General features: G+C 48.9%; 1 protein-coding gene across 1 annotated transcript; it reads right to left on the reverse strand.

The window, feature by feature from the left end:
* Positions 1 to 5,675: 5,675 nt before the first annotated feature.
* LOC143824801 (lysophosphatidic acid receptor 1-A-like) lies at positions 5,676 to 6,697 on the reverse strand. The gene has a single exon (XM_077312507.1). The coding sequence runs from the start codon at positions 6,639 to 6,641 to the stop codon at positions 5,676 to 5,678; it is 966 nt and encodes a 321-aa protein (XP_077168622.1). The 5' UTR covers positions 6,642 to 6,697.
* Between the last annotated feature and the right edge of the window lie 11,857 nt (positions 6,698 to 18,554).

An 18,554-nucleotide genomic window follows, 5' to 3' on the forward strand; every position in this document is an offset into this window, starting at 1 on the left:
TCCATGGCAATGAACAATAAAATTAAACAGTAATTAATAACCAATTGGTCAACAATAAAAATCAACCAGTGATGGCATAATCCTCATCATCCAGTCTCCGCATCCTCAATTGCAGGGAGGTGGAGGGAAGCTGACACTCGCTACCGCCAGTTTGTGAAGGGGGGGGCGGATCTCTCTCGCTGCCCGGCTTCAACCATAAGCCTGGCGGAAGAGCTCCGTCTTGCAGGCCCCACGGAATGCTGGTAGGGCCTGCAGCTCTTCCGGGAGCTCATTTCTCCAGGTCGGGGCCAGGACCAAAAAGGCCCTGGCCCTGGTCGAGGCCAGCAAGCTTCCTTGGGACCGGGAATGACCAATAGGTTAGCCACCGCAGAGCGTAAGGCCCTGCGGGGTCGTAGGGTGACAGGCGGTCCCTTATATATGCTGGGCCCAGACCACAGATGGCCTTGAAGGTCAAAACCAAAACCTTGAACCTGATCCGGAAGGCAACCGGTAACCAGTGCAGCTGCCTCAGCACTGGCTGGATGTGGGCCATCCATGGTGTAGCTGTGAGGACCCTAGCAGCCGCATTTTGGATCAATTGCAGTTTCCAGCCCAGAGGCAGGCCAGTGTAGAGCGAGGTACAGAAATCTAATCTGGAGGTGACCGTCTCATGGATCACTGTGGCCAGGTGTTCAGGGGACAGGTAGGGTGCTAGTAGCCGAGCCTGGTGGAGATGGAAAAATGCCTGGCCTGCTTGACCTGTTAGTGAGGCATCAATAGTCACCCCCAAATTTCTGGCCTAAGACGCGATGTTGAGTTGCGTCCCGGCCAGAGAGGGTAAGGGCGCTTCCTGGTCTGCTCCCCTATGGCCCAACCACAGGACCTCCGCCTTGGAGGGGTTGAGTTTCTAAAAAGCTGATATCTAAAAATCTTTTCACAGTATTTCACATGTAAAAATATATAAAAATTTAGGGTTAGGGTTAGGGTTCTCAACTTAGGGTTTGGGTTAGTTTATGTATCTTTCAGAGAGGGTAGTTTCTTAGTTCAGTGGAAGCATTAGGGGCTCGTGAAAATGCAACAGAATGGTGGGAAATGCTATGGGATGTCTAAATATTTTTTCACATTGTTTTACATGTAGAAATTATGTAAAAAATATTGTTAGGGTTAGGGTTACAGTTCTCAACAGGGTTAGGGTTAGGGTAGGTATGGTTCAGATTGGGTAGTTTTTTAGTTTTGGGGGAGTTTTTTAGTTGAGAGCCATCTTGGTGTAGTGGTTAGGAGTGCGGACTTCTAATCTGGCAAGCCGGGTTTGAATCTGCGCTCTCCCAGATGCAGCCAGCTGGGTGACCTTGGGCTTGCCACGGCACTGATAAGGCTGTTCTGACCGGGCAGTGATATCAGGGCTCTCTCAGCCTCACGCACCCCACAGGGTGTCTGTTGTGGGGAGAGGAAAGGGAAGGCGAATGTAAGCCGCTTTGAGACTCCTTCGGGTAGAAAAAAGTGGCATATAAGAACCAACTTCTTCTTCTTCTTCTTCTTCTTCTTCTTCTTCTTCTTCTTCTTCTTCTTCTTCTTCTTCTTCTAGTTTAGTGGAAGTGTTAGGGTTGGGGAAGATGCAGTGACATGGTCAGAAAGGCCACAGGATGTCTAAGTATTTTTTCACATTATTTAAAATGTAAAAATTATGTTAAAAAAAAGGTTAGGTTTAGGGTTAGGGTTCTCAATTTAGGGTTAAGGTATGGTTCAGACAGGGTAATTTTTTAGTTTAGTCGAAGCCTTAAGGCTGGGGACTATGCAATGACATGTTGGGAAAGCCCATAGGATGTCTAAATATTTTTTCAATTTATTTTACATGTAAACATTATGGCAAAAATAGGGTTAGGATTAGGGTTCTCAATTTAGGGTTAGGGTTGGAGTAACTATGGTTCACAGTGGGTAGTTTTTTAGTTTTGCGGAAGCATTAGGGCTGGGAAAGATGCCATGACATTGTGGGAAAGGCTATGGGATGTCTAAATATTTTTTCACATTTTTTACATGTAAAAATTGAGTAAAAATTAGGATTAGAGTTAGGGTTCTCAATTTAGGGTTAGGGTTAGTGTAAGGGTCAGTATGGTTCAGAGTGGATGCTTTTGTAGTTTAGTGGAGGTGTTAAAGCAGGGGAAGTTGCAGTGACATTCTGGGGAAGGCCATGGGATGTCTATGTATTTTTTCATTTTATTTTACATATTAAAATTATTTCAAAAAATAGGGTTAGGGTTCTCAACTTAGGGTTAGGGTTAGGGTTAGGGTAAGGATTGTTCAGAGAGGCTCGTTTTTTAGTTTAGTGGAAGCGTTACGGCTGAGGAAAATGCAATTACATGCTGGGAAAGTCTAAAAATGGGAAGTTAAAATTTTTTTCACATTATTTTACATGTAGAAATCATGTAATAATTAGGGTTAGGGTTACGTTTAGAGTTCTCAACTCAAGGTTAGGGTTAGGGTAACTGGTTCAGGATGTGCAGGTTCTTAGTTTTGTGGAAGCGTGAGGGCTGGGGAAGAGGCAATGACATTGTGTGAAAGGCCAAGGAATGTCTAAATATTTTTTGACTTTATTTTACATGTAGAAATCATGCAAAAATTGGGTTAGGGTTAGGATTAGAGTTCTCAGATTAGGGCTGGGAAGGATGCAATGACATAGTGGGAAAGGCCATGGGAAGCGTAAATATTTTTTTCACGTTATTTTACATGTAGAAATTATGTAAAAATAGGGTTAGGGTTCCCAACTTGGGGTTAGAATTAGGGTAACAGTGGGTAGTGCTTTAGTTTAGTGGAAGGGTTAGGGCTGGGGAAGATGCCATGACACGGTGGGAAAGGCCATGGGATGCCTACATATTATTTCGCATTATTGTACATGCAGAAGATCATGTCACAATAATGTTAGGGGTGGGGTTTGAGCCCTCAGCTCAGGGCTGGGCTGGGGCAGAGCCCGGGGGGGGGGGGGGGGCTGGAGGGTCGCTGCTCCTTTGCCTCCGGGGCGGAAGGGGAGGCCGGAGCCTCTGCCACCCTCCTGCCCGCAAAGTGTGGCTCCCCGTGGACTACAATTCCCATGAGCCCCTGCCAGACCTCGGGAGAGCCACAGTTAGTTCAGCCCCCCCCCCCCATGCCTCATCCCCATGCGCGGCCATGGGCGACCAGAGGGATGCCAACTTTGGGCCGGGAAGGGCCTGGCTCTGGGGGGGCAAAGCCCACTCTGCAGGGCTGCCCCGACCTCCGGGGCGAAAAGTCTTTGCGGCGCCAGGCCCCACCTGGAGGTTGGCAACCCTGGGCGCCCCGGGGGGGTTCAGGACGGCCGAGACCAGCAAGCCCCGCGGCGCCTTCCCGGAGCATTCTGGGAGCCGTAGTTCCGATCCCGCCTGTCCAACGTGCCCTCCCAGCCCCCCCCCCGCCCGAGGCCGGCTTGCGCCCCCGCGCCCCTGGCAGGAGGAGCGTGCCTCTGAGCCTACGCAGAGGGCCCTCTGCCCCCGAGGAAGCCCGGCTCCGGGGAGGGCTGGGCCATGCCGGGAGTTTTTGGAGGGGATGGGCCTGGCCGGGAGGCTGGCATCCCCGCCGTGCCTCAGAGCCTGTGCAGAGTGCCCTTGGCGGGAGGAAGATCGCCAGCCGGGGCCCACCGGCCGGTTGGAGTGAGTTCGAGTCTGGCAAGAAAGGGTGGAAGAAGAATAACAAGAGGAACAATTCCCCCGGAACTTAAGGGCAATAGATACAAGGAGTAACAAAAGCAGCCTCTCGGACCCCGAGCTGCGTTTAACGCAACAGGCTGAGATGCCCGTTGACTTCACTATTCCCAGGACACTGCTTCTGCACATGGAGGGTCTAGGCTTGGCTCGTGATAATGGCCCTTGTAAGCCAGCATCTTGTTTCCAGCAGTGGCCAAGCAGACACTTCTGGGACGCAAGAACAAGCACCTTTTAAAATTCTTCCTCCTGCAAGACAGACTGCCCTTGAACCTGGAGGTTTTGCTTGGCTGTTGGGGCTGACAAGAAAGAAATGCAGCACCTCGCATAATGACATTCTGGATAAGCTCCATAAGTAGGTACCCAGCCAAGAAGGGGAAGAGGCAAGGCAGAAAAAATAATCAGCAGGCAAGGGGGGGGGGGCGGACCTAGAGAACAGAAAGAATGGATCCAAAGGGAGCAGCCTAAACAAAACCAGTCCCGATGGTCTCCTGGTTGCCTCTGATGCTGGAGGACGAGGTTGATACCTATAACAACGCCCATGTTTAGGGATCAGCAAACACTGGGAAAGGGCTGCTTCCTGTGCAGGACAAATTCAATTAAGTAAGGCAAACGGGGATCTTCCTGGCCAAAGGTTAATAATACAGAAAGAAGGAATTATTTCATTTAAAAACTCAATACAGGGCCGAAGCAAACAAGTAATCTCTCCTGTGGGCTCAAACAGATCAGTTGTTTTACCCAAAACCTCCAAGAGATTATTCAGTTGTTTTTGATTTGTTTTTTGCTGCATATCTTTGTTCAGGTTGGGGTTAGGGCTCTGTAAGGATTCTCAAGCAGATTTTATTCGCCTGTATATTTATTTATACCCCACTTTTCTTCTCAGTAGGAACCAAAGTGGCTTAGTTTTCCTCTCCAATTTGATCCACAGGGCAACCCTATAAGGTAGGCTAAGCTGGCCCAAGGACCACCCTCGAGCTAATCTTTCAGGAAGTGAGAGGAGTGGTATTTTTTTAAAAAGCTCTTCTTTTTTTGGGGGGGGGGGCTTTTATCCAGCAGGACTGTGGTCATTGAAAGGCATCCTGTCCCACAAGCTGCGACCAGGAATACTCATGAGTTCCTGTCTTATATGGGCTCCCTCCCTTACATTTTGAGGTTGGCTCCATCTCCTGCTGCAGCCATTTTGTGATGGTGTCCACTGCACATCAGCCAGTCACTTGTAATAACACAAACTGAAATTTAATTTCTTAATATATGAAAAAGTATATTTACATTTCTAAATGAAAATATGCACATTTATTCCCTTAAAAACAGACTCTGAAAGATTCCTCTCCCCCTCCCCACAGAAATGCATGAGCAATACATAGTGGAAATGCTTGTATGCTAAGAATATTAATGAACCAGGGCGGTGTGTCTGACTAGAACATGGGAGCCTAGAATTTGAATGATCCCTCAGCCGTGATACTCACTGGGTGCTCTCTCAGCTGAATCTATCCCACAAGTTTGCTGAGAGGACCAAAGGGGGGAAACCACCCTGCATGCTGCCTTGAACGTCTTAGAAGGACAGGATGAAGACATGCTAGATTTTTGTAGCTCTCTCCCTGGATATAATGCCCTTACATTTTTTATAAAGTCATTTGTGCTGTTTCTCGACTAAAAAGAAAACAGGCATCGATTGCGTTTCTGTGCTCAGATAACTCACAGCAAAAACTATTCACAGCAAATCAATTTTCCCCAAACAACTATGTCCATGCATCGTCCCCCATCCGACATTTCCTAGCAAGAACCAGCTCTCAGCAGGAGACAGACTGGACGGGGAACTGTCCACCAGCCCCGGTGCTGAGATTACAAATGTTCCAGTGCCAAGATAGGAATTCCGCTCCCCCAAACAACACTGCTCCTTATAGCCTCCATAAACAGACACAGTTATGTGTAATTATTTCAAGATGCTTGGGTGGAAATCAGCAGGGCTCCTTCCACCAGCAACGGTTATATGTGTCTGACCGCCAGCACATGGATACGGTTGGTGGAGGAGTTTTTAAATAACTTGATCCTGCCCCTCAGTTTTTTCATTTTTAGAGTGTATATGATGGGGTTCCCCAAAGAATTCACACTGATCATCATAGCTGTAAGGTTCCGGAATACGTAAACCCCTTGAGAGAGATCACCCGGGCAGACTTCATAAGCTGAGTCTAACAGAACCCCAATAAAGAAAGGCATGTAGGAGAGCATGGCTAGGAGCCAGATGAACACACTAGTCCGGGTTACCTGGAGTTCAGCCAGTTTGTAGGTGCCTGGAGCTCGCCCCAGGGCCACCATGGTCACCTTCTGCTTTCTCAAGAAGCCAATGATGTTGACGTACGTGCAGAGCGGCAAGATTAAAGCCATTGTGCAGTGCGGAATAGTGATCAAGATCAAGTAGTCGATGCAAAGAGGGCTGTAAAGAGCGGAGACATTGCTCTTCTCCAGGCAATTCCACCCCATCAGGGGCATGAAGCCCCAGGTGAACGCAAGCAACCAAGCGACCAGGGCAGTACTCAGGGTCTGGTTTCTGGTGACCCTGTATCTCATCCTCAGGCATTCAGCCACCGCCAGGTAACGCTCAACCCCAATGATGACTAAGTTGTAGATGGTGGCCAGAATCGACATGGTGTAGAAGGCATAAGGTACAAGGAGGCCCCTGTACCCAACCACAGTGCCTTCTGGGTCAAGGAGAAACAAGGTGGTGATCCAGAAGCTGGAGGAGCTGGAGAGAAGATCCGAGATGGCCAGGTTGCAGAACAGAACAAAGATGGGCTTGTGGAGCTCTTTGGAAAGCACAGCAGTCACCAGGACAGCCGAGTTGAAGGCCAGCGAGACGATGGTGATGGCCAGCTGAGGAACCCCCAAGGAAAAAACCAGCCGCCTGCTCCAGACGTCCGTCGTGCCATTGAAACAGTTGGGGTATTCAGTCATGGTGTGTGTGTGTGTGTGGGGGGGGGGAGTTGGAAGAATCTGAAGTGGCTTCAGGGTGTGGTTCTCCCGATCCCCTGTACCCTGTAGCACCCAGCAGAATAACACAGAGAGAATGTCTCTCCCCCCGCCTGACAACACACACAGAGTGACTCTCACACTGTGATTGCCATTACGCAGCAAGAAGGTTCAACATGACAAATTCCTGCCGCTGTCAAATCTCCCCGGTTCTCGGTTAAACATTAACTCCCCAGGCACCTAAGCCTTGGGCTCCTGACTTCAGGGGGATGGACTCCTCCTGCACAGTTGCTAGGAGGATGCTGGGGAGCAGAAGTATTTCATGAAGCTGCCACTAAATCCAGGGATCCCATTAGGGAAACTGTGGTAATTCAGTGAACAGAAGGACCTCAGAAGAGCCCTGCTGGACCAGCCCAGGAAGGGTCCATCTAGCCCAGCATCCTGTCTCGCACCAGGGGTAGCCAGTTCCTCTGCAGGGCCAACAAGAGGGAGCAGTCCGAGGTCATCTCCTATGTTGCCTACTGGCATGGGGATCCAGAGGTTTACTGCTCCTGATTGTGGAGGCTCCTCTCATTCACCAGGGCTAGGAGCCATTGATAGACTTCTCCTCTATGAATCTCTCGAGTCCCCTTTGAAAGCTGTTCATTCCTGTGGCCATCACCACATCCTCTGGCAGCAAATTCCACATTTGACTCACTCTCTGTGTCAAGTAGTCTTTCCTTTGTCTGTCCTGAACCTACTGTCCATCCACTTCATTGGATGCCCTCGAGTTCTAGTCTTTTTGGGAGAGAGAAAAAGCACTTTGTCAGCTCTCTCCGCCCCAGGCATCACTTTACAATCTCTTATCTCTTTTCTAAATGCAGAAATCCCTGACTCTCCACCTCTTCTTCCGAACCCCTCATCCTCTGGGCATGGAATTGGGGTCCCTGGGGGTGGGCAGGCAGTTGTGAGTGTCCTGCATAGTGCAGGGGGTTGGACTAGATGACCCTGGAGGTCCCTTCCAGCTCTAGGATTCTATCACTTGATTGCCCTCCTCTGTACTTCTCCCAGTTCTGCTGGATCCTTTTGGAGAGAAGCTGAGCAGAACTGTATATGGGGCTCCAAATGAGGCCGCCCCACAGGGGCATTTCAGTATTGACCATTTTCTTCTCAGCCTCTTTCTTAACAATCCCTGACATGGAGTTTGCCTTTTTCACGGCTATGGCACAGTAGGTTGGCACTTTCCTCGAGCTCTCCGCTGTGCCCCCGAGATCCTTTTCCTTCACAGACTCCACAAGGTCATCTTTATTGACTACTGGAAAGCTGTCAATTGTGTGGATCACAACAAATTTGGGGGTGCCAGTGCATTTGATCAAACTGATGCAGTCGCTCTACGCAAACCAAGAAGCCATTCCACGCACACCGTTTGGAGACACTGACTGGTTCAAAGTAGAGAAAGGAGTGTGCCAAGGTGGTATTCCTTCCACCTTCCTGTTTAACTCGTATACTGAGATCATTCGGAGAGAGATTGAACTCGAAGACTCAAACCCTGGAATTAAGATCGGAGCAAAGGTTGGATGCACACTTTTCTTGGATGCTTTAGGATGCTTAGGGCTGATCCTGCGTTGAGCAGGGGGTTGGACTAGATGGCCTGTATGGCCCCTTCCATGATTCTATGATTCTAGGAAGGAATACAAATAATCTTGGGCATGCTGATGACACAGCCCTCCTGTCAGAAACTAAGTCCACATGTGTGCATATTCCCACTGCTGTTTAGAACATCATTGAGCGATCGATGTGCCGTAACTGAAAGGTGAAAACTTGGTGCCACTTTATCATGGTTGTTACCTGGGAGGAGCCTCTTGTGGCGCAGAGTGGTAAGGCAGCCGTCTGAAAGCTTTGCCCATGAGGCTGGGAGTTCAATCCCAGCAGCCGGCTCAAGGTTGACTCAGCCTTCCATCCTTCCGAGGTCGGTAAAATGAGTACCCAGCTTGCTGCTGGGGGGTAAACGGTAATGACTGGGGAAGGCACTGGCAAACCACCCCGTATTGAGTCTGCCATGAAAACGCTGGAGGGCGTCACCCCAAGGGTCAGACATGACTCGGTGCTTGCACAGGGGATACCTTTACCTTTACCTTTACCTGGGAGGAATGAACAGGGTTTGGCTAGTTACAGCTACTTGGCAGTGACCTTTGTTTTAATTTTTGCTAAGCTTTTGACATGCAATTCACACGGGCAAGGCTGGCCCTGCGGAAGCAAACTCCTCTGTGACTTCAATGCCAGCGTTGTGGGTGTGCTGTTCTTTGTTTGTTGTTTGCTTCCCCCTTCTTCCCCTCTGCGCTTCCTTGCCTTACTAAGGCGCTCTGCTAACTTTCAGGATATTAAGTCTTCACCATGAGTCAACCCATACTTGGGAGGGGGGGAGAACAATTGCCCTGAGAGCTTGGCCAACCAACCGGTGTCATCCACACTTAAGAATGATGTCGAGACCCATGGGAATATGTGAATTGCAAAGTTACAAGAAAGGAAAGTTATTGAAAATCTTTGCCAGCCTTGCTGGGACAGAGATCTGCATTTCAGCCCTGTTGCTGTGCTGTCCCCATATTGGCAAATATATTTTATTTCTGCTTCCCCTGGGACTCTTGTCTGATTCGTTTGGAGTTTTGGGTTTTGCTGACTCTCACACCCGCAACTAGGTTTCTCAGTCCTGTGATGTCCTCTTCACCATCGGAACCTTCTCAGCTGTCCGGTGAGAACAAATTACACGCATGGCCACGATCCAAGGCTGAGCAAGTCTCTTCTGGGGAAGCGGGTTCAGATCCTTTCTTCCGAAACTGGCTGAGTAGCCGTGGGCCAGCTGCTCTCGCTCTCTTTCTCTCTCTCAGCCTAACACAAGGGGTTTTGGATGGGGGGAGGTGGAAGCACATATCCTGTTTCTGAGATCCTGGGAGGCAGGGGGAGATAGAACTGTGCGACCTGTTAAGGCAGCCTCTCTCCCCTTTTTTAATCCTGAGAAACCCCAGAAACCTTCTTCAGGCTTCGAGACACCCCAGCAGTGGCACAGTCGTGCAGAAGATGGTTGGGAAGCAGAGCTGTGGACATGCCCTAGGGCGGCTCCCCTCCCATATATAGTCGTTGTTGTTGTTAGGTGTGAAGTCGTGTCCGACCCATCGCGACCCCATGGACAATGATCCTCCAGGCCTTCCTGTCCTCTACCATTCCCCGGAGTCCATTTAAGTTTGCACCTACTGCTTCAGTGACTCCATCCAGCCACCTCATTCTCTGTCGTCCCCTTCTTCTTTTGCCCTCAATCGCTCCCAGCATTAGGCTCTTCTCCAGGGAGTCCTTCCTTCTCATGAGGTGGCCAAAGTATTTGAGTTTCATCTTCAGGATGTGGCCTTCTAAAGAGCAGTCAGGGCTGATCTCCTCTAGGACTGACCGGTTTGTTCGCCTTGCAGTCCAATGGACTCGCAAGAGTCTTCTCCAGCACCAGAGTTCAAAAGCCTCAATTCTTTGACGCTCGGCCTTCCTTATGGTCCAAATTTCACAGCCATAATTGCATCTGGGAAGACCATAGCCTTGACTAGACGCACTTTTGTTGGCAGAGTGATGTCTCTGCTTTTTAGGGTGTTGTCTAGATTTGCCATAGCTTTCCTCCCCAGGAGCAAGCGTCTTTTAATTTCTTTGCTGCAGTCCCCATTTGCAGTGAACATATCACCTGGTAAATGTTTAACAAATTTTAAAATACATATTAAAAATTAATGAATTCCCACCCCTTTGGGAAACCCTTTGTGGGCCGTCAAGAAACTCATGTATGAAGGGATGGATGGATTTACTTTCTTTGCTTTTATGTATGTAATGCTGACATGTTCACCTTTCCCCTGAGCATCAGTTTTATAGAGCCCGTTATTATTATTGTTGTTATTTTTGCACAAGGGGCTTTGTTGCTAGCAATATAATGAAACAATAACGCCAGGGAAAAATGGAAGGCAGCAGGAAAAGAGGTGAGCGGACTCAAGGAAGGAAGACACGACCCTCTGTTTGCAGGACCGGAGCAAGGCGGTTCAGGACAAGACGTTTTGGAGGATATTGATTCATTGGGTCACCCTAAGTCAGAAAGAATGGCTCTCGTCCATACACGCCTTTTATTATAAGGAGGAGGTCCCAAGTTCTCTTCTAAGTGTGATTCTACAAGGCACAACAGCTGGGAATCCTGCCCTTTGCATCCAGGTTGGCTGCTCCTCTGAGTAAGGGATGCAATCCGGAGTTGGCCGTCAATCCATTTCAGAGAATGGGGCAAATAAAGACATTATTTGCCTCGTGGGATAAACATTTTTAAATTAGTTCTGTCACTTCAGACCATGGGTTATTGACAGGCAAAAATCCCTGAAGGTCAAAGGTGGTTTAAAAGCTGTGGGGAGAAAACAGGAATCTAGGCAGAACAGCACTGCCTTCTCAGAGGAAGTCGGGCCCTCCTTGTGGCCTTCCTGGCAGTAGCTAGGTTTTGTGTGACCCAGAGGAAATGATTCCCATGACTGGAATGTAATGGTGGATGGATATGAACTGTTCAGGAAAAACAGAATAGATCGAAGAGGTGGAGGAGTGGCACCGTATGTGAGGAAAGGGCTTACCTGTCAGGAAATTCTAGTGAAGGAGAGCATATCTACACTGGAAAGCATCTGGGTGAAAATAAGCGAGGGGAAAACAAACAGTGTGGTGGTTGGTGTCTGCTACCGACCGCCTGACCAACGAGAGGATGTGGATGCTGCACTTTGTGAGTAGCTTGAGAAAATATCCAGGCGGCAGGACCTTGTCATCATGGGTGACTTCAATTTCCCAGATGTGTGCTGGGAAACAAACTCTGTGAAGCGTCCTCAGTCATGCAACTTTCTGACCTGCCTGGCTGACAATTTCATTTATCAAATGGTAGATGAACCCACAAGAGGTTCAGCCATACTGGACTTAATACTGACCAACAGGCAAGAGTTGGTGGATGAGGTGAAGGAGGTGGGGACCCTAGGGGGAAGTGACCATGTCCTCATAGAATTCCTTTTGAGATGGGGAGCCAAGGAAGCTTGTAGCCAGACGCGGATGTTGGATTTTCGTAGGGCAAACTTTAATAAACTCAGAGACATGATGAGTGTTTCTGTGCTGTTTCTGTTGGCTGCAGAGGAGAGGACACGCAGTAATGGGTTTAAACTACAAGTACAACGATATCAGGAAAAAATTTTCACAGTCAGAGTAGTTCAGCAGTGGAATAGGCTGCCTAAGGAGGTAGTGAGCTCCCCCTCACTGGAAGTCTTCAAGCAAAGGTTGGATACACACTTTTCTTGGATGCTTTAGGATGCTTAGGGCTGATCCTGCGTTGAGCAGGGGGTTGGACTAGATGGCCTGTATGGCCCCTTCCAACTCTATGATTCTGTGATTCAGGTGCTTTTGCTGTTCCTTGAACTAGGTCTCTATACATTTGGAGGTGATTTCTTGTCCTGTTTCCTTACGTACATATGGGATCCAGTGGAAATTTCACTTTCAGTCTCTTTTGCCTATCCTCCTGATTCCTATTCCAGGATTTCTGGAAAAAATAAAAAACAACCCCCCCAATAATCTCTTGGAGGTTTTGGGTAAAACAACTGATCTGTTTGAGCCCACAGGAGAGATTACTTGTTTGCTTCGGCCCTGTATTGAGTTTTTAAATGAAATAATTCCTTCTTTCTGTATTATTAACCTTTGGCCAGGAAGATCCCCGTTTGCCTTACTTAATTGAATTTGTCCTGCACAGGAAGCAGCCCTTTCCCAGTGTTTGCTGATCCCTAAACATGGGCGTTGTTATAGGTATCAACCTCGTCCTCCAGCATCAGAGGCAACCAGGAGACCATCGGGACTGGTTTTGTTTAGGCTGCTCCCTTTGGATCCATTCTTTCTGTTCTCTAGGTCCGCCCCCCCCCCCTTGCCTGCTGATTATTTTTTCTGCCTTGCCTCTTCCCCTTCTTGGCTGGGTACCTACTTATGGAGCTTATCCAGAATGTCATTATGCGAGGTGCTGCATTTCTTTCTTGTCAGCCCCAACAGCCAAGCAAAACCTCCAGGTTCAAGGGCAGTCTGTCTTGCAGGAGGAAGAATTTTAAAAGGTGCTTGTTCTTGCGTCCCAGAAGTGTCTGCTTGGCCACTGCTGGAAACAAGATGCTGGCTTACAAGGGCCATTATCACGAGCCAAGCCTAGACCCTCCATGTGCAGAAGCAGTGTCCTGGGAATAGTGAAGTCAACGGGCATCTCAGCCTGTTGCGTTAAACGCAGCTCGGGGTCCGAGAGGCTGCTTTTGTTACTCCTTGTATCTATTGCCCTTAAGTTCCGGGGGAATTGTTCCTCTTGTTATTCTTCTTCCACCCTTTCTTGCCAGACTCGGCGAGGGTGGCATCCATGAGGCCTGGGCGCTGCGTGCTCACGGGACCGTCTCTCTGCCCTACAAACTCCAACCGGCTGGTGATCCCTGGCCCCAAGGAAGCTTGTCTGGCTTCAACAAGGGCCAGAGCCTTCTCAGTCCTGGCCCCCACCTGGTGGAACGAGCTCCCTGGGGAGATCAGGGCCCTGCCGGAACTCCCACAGTTCCACAGGGCCTGCGAAATGCAGCTCTTCCGACAGGCATTTGGCTGACTTCGACCAAAACAGCAACATCTGCCGGGCCCCCCGAAACCCCCTCCCCACCACCAGACCTGCCCATCAGAGCCAGCACAGGGCGACCCCGAGTCTGGCCACCCCCTCCAGCAGCAGCTGCACACACAGTTTTGTAGTGAACGGGTTAAACATTTATTCTGCGGAAATGCTCAACTTTTTTTGTATGGTACCAAGATTACAATTTATTTATTACTAGTAAAAAAGCCCATTGTATAAGAAATACAATGGGCGCTAGCAGGCGGGGGCAGAGCGAGGGACAGGCGAGGGTAGGGTGAGGGAAGGTGGCGTACCCGACAGAGGAGGCCTTTTGCGAGGGCGGGCGGCGGCAGCGCGGCGTCCTTGTCTCGGCGGCGGTGCTGTGGTGCTGTGGCCGGCTGTGCTGCGCCGGGCCTGTCCTGGTGCTGCGGCCTGCGGTGGCGGCTCCTTGGCGGTTTCTTCTTTCCCTTGACCGGCGGCCTGACGCGGTGAGAGGCGCGAAGCTGCTGGCAAGGGAGCAACTGCGATTTAGGATACATTTAGGAGACATGTTTGCAAGCATGGAGAGAAAGCTAATTGGTGCATTCTCTGAAGTCTGCATCAGGGCAGCCCATTTTTAAGACCTTGAGACATCATCATGAGGTATCCTGACACTCACTCCCTCACTGTCCCTTTGACCAACCAGGTCAACGACGAAGGGCGTACAATCTGACCTATCACGGATGGCTATATATCTTATTGCAATTTTCTCGCTCTTTGTTTCAAAGAATACATTCCTTTATATGGAGGGATGCTACCTTCAGGAGCTATCTGCTTTTGACAAATTCAAGGTTACTTTGAGAGACAAAGAAATAACTATACACATAGTGCCAAAGCAGCCAACAATGAACTCAAGATACATTCTGCCTGACCTAAAAATAAACCATAGACAGACTGTGGCTAAAGTGTGTGTATGACTCAATTGTGTTCCACAAATCTATATAATCTATATAACCTCTATCACCAACTTCTGGGGGGGGGGGAACATGATGCTGGACTGGTGCTGTCGTGGCTGAATTGTGGGGACCGATGTACAAGTCACACTGTAAATCCCTTCTTCTGTTGCCGTTGTTTGGTGCCGTGCTACAAGAAGCACAAAGGTAGGCTGTTTTTCTTCTGTGCCTCCCTGTTTCCTAGTCTTTGGAGGAGCTTTCTGGGACAATTAGGACGGGAATTTTCTAGCACAGTATCTGGTGTCCTGAACAAAGTGTGACACGATGTCACGTATTTTCATGATTGACGCTTAATAAACAAGTCTGAAAGATTCCACGTATCAATTTGATATCTCAACAGCGACAAATATTTGAATCGACAGACGTGATTAGGGGGAAAAAACAAGAGTGTGAGTTAACGATTTTCAGACTGTTTCAAAGATTTATGGGGAAATTGTTTTCCATGGAAGTAATGCTTCTGAAAATGCCACGACAGTCAAACATGTGGTGTTTTTTTCTAACTTAATGTTGTTGATGCATCTGTCCCGAACCCCTTTGGATTGTTGATTGAATTATAATATTTAATTGTATTTCTTTATGAAAACATGTCTCTCACGACTTTCTTCGTGATTTTCAACTTTTACTTAGTTATTTGTCGGATTTTTATACCGGGTATACAGCTTTATTTCGTGCCCCCCCACCAGTGAAACACGCATGTTCACTCGTCATGCCCGAGGGGTCCTTCCAGGCCGGTCTTGTCTATAGCGCCAGGCAGCTGCTCTCCAGGGTCTTCCCATCCCCTCCTGCCAGATAGAATCACAGAACCATAGAGTTGGAAGGGGCCACACAGGCCATCTAGTCCAACCCCCTGCTCAACGCAGGATCAGTCCTAAGCATCCTAAAGCATCCAAGAAAAGTGGGTATCCAACCTTTGCTTGAAGACTGCCAGTGAGGGGGAGCTCACCACCTCCTTAGGCAGCCGATTCCACTGCTGAACTACTCTGACTGTGAAATTTCCCCCCCTGATATCTAGCCTATATCGTTGTACTGGTAGTTCAAACCCATTACTACGTGTCCTAATCTAACTGGAGATACCGAGGATTGAACCTGGGACCTTCTGCATGTCAAGCGGATGCTCTGCCACTGAGCCACGGTCAAAGTGCCTGGGGGGGATCACTTGCTCCGTGGCTAGCAGTTCACCCCTCATGTCAGACAGCTTCTAGGGCTTCTCCTGCAGCCTGGTTTAAAGAGGGCAAAACGAGAAGCTAGCCCCAAATTGAGCTGGCAAGAGGATCTGCTCGCTCTGGCACACCTGATCCTTAGGCTGTCTTCTGCAGTCCCTTTAAACTTTAAACTTTAAAGGGACTGCCGTAGAAGCTAGACAAACCACTGAGAAGCGGGAACAAGCTGTTCCTGCCTCTCTGCTGTTTTCGGATCTACTGGTGATTCCCAGATATATCTGGAATATTTTAGCATTCTTTTTTGGTTTCCCTGAGAAACCTGGATACTTTCAGGAAGTTGAAATACACCCCCAAATACCAATCATGTATTTTCGTACCATCTTTTGGGCTCCAGTGGGCCTGAATGCACAGCTCTTGTCCCCACATGCTTGGTGAGGCGAAGAGTCACATCCCTTTATTTGGTATAAAACCTGCCTATCCTGATTCGGAGCTGTTCGTCTTTGGAGCAGAACAATGCCTGCCAGAAGTAGACCAAGCTCCACGGCCTGCAAGGACGGATGTTTTGACGAGTGTTCAGAGGGATCAATCCTCCAACACAGAAGGGGTTGATCCTGCCTGCGTGAAACCTTTTCTCCACCTCCTTCGCCATGGAGGTTTCGGAAACCCGGGAAGGACTCCCCACTGTGCCATGGAGGTCCATTGGGTGACTGCGGGCCCATTATAGCAGCTCAGCCTAACCTACCTCACAGTGTGGTTGTAAAGATACACTGGTGGGAAGAACAATGTGGTAAGCTGCCTTGGGTCTGCAAGACATTCAAGAGGGATGTAATTAGTTTTATTTATTTTATTTATTATATTTCTATACAGCTCTCCCTTAAGGCTCAGGGTAGTTTACGTAAAACAGGGATATACATTGTAACTTGTCAAAGGCAGACAGACTCGCAATTAGACTCCTATATTAATAGAAAGCTTTGTTGGAAGTAGTTCTGAACACTCCGACGTCTGAAATCGAAACTAATTGTATTTGCCGGCGTATAAGACGACTGGGCGTATAAGACGACCCACCAACATTTCCACTCAAAATATAGAGTTTGTCACCATTGTACGGCCGCAGCGCGACCGCAGTGCCTCCGTCCAGCCCCTGCATGACCAGCACTAGTGTGCAAGTGCGCATGTGCGAGCTCTGCGTAGACAAGGGGTGTGCCGGAGCGCCGCTGCTTCCCGCTGAGCAGAACGGGCCGGTCACGCTGAAAAGGCTGGCTCCCCTGTCTCGCTACTGATGCTCACCGTGGCCACGCTGATGACCCGCCACGGCCGTGCTGGATCCCGCGCGATCCTGGATGGTACGTAGGATGAGGTGGGCGGGCATCGGGAGGCCACTGTGGGCAGCTCTGTCTATCCCAACTGAAGGGCACCCGGCGTATAGGACGACCCCCCCACTTGGAGGCAAGTTTTTCAGGGGGGAAAGTAGTCTTATACGCCAGCAAATACGGTACATGGGCAGCAAGCAGTTATCAATGCATTTCTCCCGCCCAAATGTCCCCACTTTCCCTGGGTGGAATTACCTCCCCACACACCAGGTACCATCCTGGGCTTCCTGCCAGACCGTCCTTGGTGGAACCGGCACCCTTCTTTGTAGCTAACAAAGTACAGAGCAACATTTGCAAGAAAGTGTCACAGCAGGAGAGAATACACATTGCAGTGTGAAATAGCTCAGGGTCATAAAAGGGGTTACAAAGATTCTACAAACACACAATCTACAAAAGATGGAGTCTCTCTGGTCAATCTCAAAATATTGCAGAGATCAGGGGACTGATCCTGACACAACTGTAACAACAATAGTCATAACATAACAGTAACCATAACAGTAAGAACCAGTGTCTAATAACAGATCTGGTCACTCAGTTGGTCAGATTTGTAAAAGACTTTTTCAAAAGCCATGTGAGGCTTAGGGATCACAGCCCTGATCCTTGCTATGGGTTGAGGTTTGCCCCTATATTTTTAGCCCTACCTTTTCTGAAGATATCTGACCCCTTCCCATGGTTCTGCTGCCCTGTTTGCCCTCACAACAGCCCTGTGAGGTGGGTGAGGCTGTGATGACCTTCTGTTGTATGGTCTGTTAAGGCCTCTAGTGTCTTTGCTGACCCTTTTCCCACATCCTCATTTCAATGGCTGTTTCTACTTTTCTGCAGCGAGTCCTCAGTGGGAGGAGAAAGATAAGGTCCCCCTGCAAATCCTCCAGCATCTAAGTAAGTTTTTGGGCTCAAAACCCTATCATTTTTGCTGTCAGTCCAAACAAATTGCATTGAGAATTCATGCTCCCATTTTCAGTGGGAAAACTCCAAAATATTTTACCAATAAATTTTCCTCCCTGAATGATTATGCATTTTATCGTGCTGGCAACAATTTTAAAAGAAAAGGTATTTTAATTTGGCCATCCGACAGTGTTAGCATTGGCTAAAACCTGTACAAGGTTGGGGACACCCCCCCCCCTGGTGTGGTACGGTGGACTCAGCCTGGCTCCAACCCCCCACCTGGACTTCTCCCCCGCAAATCCACCTTACCCAGGCCATGCGAGGAGACGGGAGACTCAGCTATGGGCCAGGCATAGGAGGGCGTATCCACGGCCCTGGGAGTCTTTCCAGCAGTGGCTGCAACCACTTGGAGCCGGGCACAGCTCCAATGCCCATTGTCAAGCGCTGAGAGAACTCACAACTTAATAATAAGAAAGCTTTATTGAGAAGTACTACAAACATCTAGACTGGCGAAGTCAAATCTGGCTTGAAGTCAGATTTGCTTCTTCTTATCAATACTATTCTCCCGCCCAAAACGTGAAAGTTCCCAAGGGAGGGGAGAGGGAGAGAAGAGACACTTGCAATTAAAAACAGTGTTGCTTTCTCATGGCCTTGACTGGGTGATAGCGAAACCGGGCCCAGCCGAGAGGCCTCAACAAGTGATAAGAGTTACAACAACATATATTTCACTTTTAATAGTTAGCATGATTACAGGACCTGCAGCAACCAGGCGCCAAGCAATATAACTGTCATGGAAGAACTCAGGCTAATTTATGACAAGGATTCTACAATCCTGACATCCTTCCACCCTAAAAAGGACCCCC

This window comes from Paroedura picta, chromosome 15 (genome assembly GCF_049243985.1).
Source record: "Paroedura picta isolate Pp20150507F chromosome 15, Ppicta_v3.0, whole genome shotgun sequence".
NCBI classification, from domain to species: Eukaryota; Metazoa; Chordata; class Lepidosauria; order Squamata; family Gekkonidae; genus Paroedura; species Paroedura picta.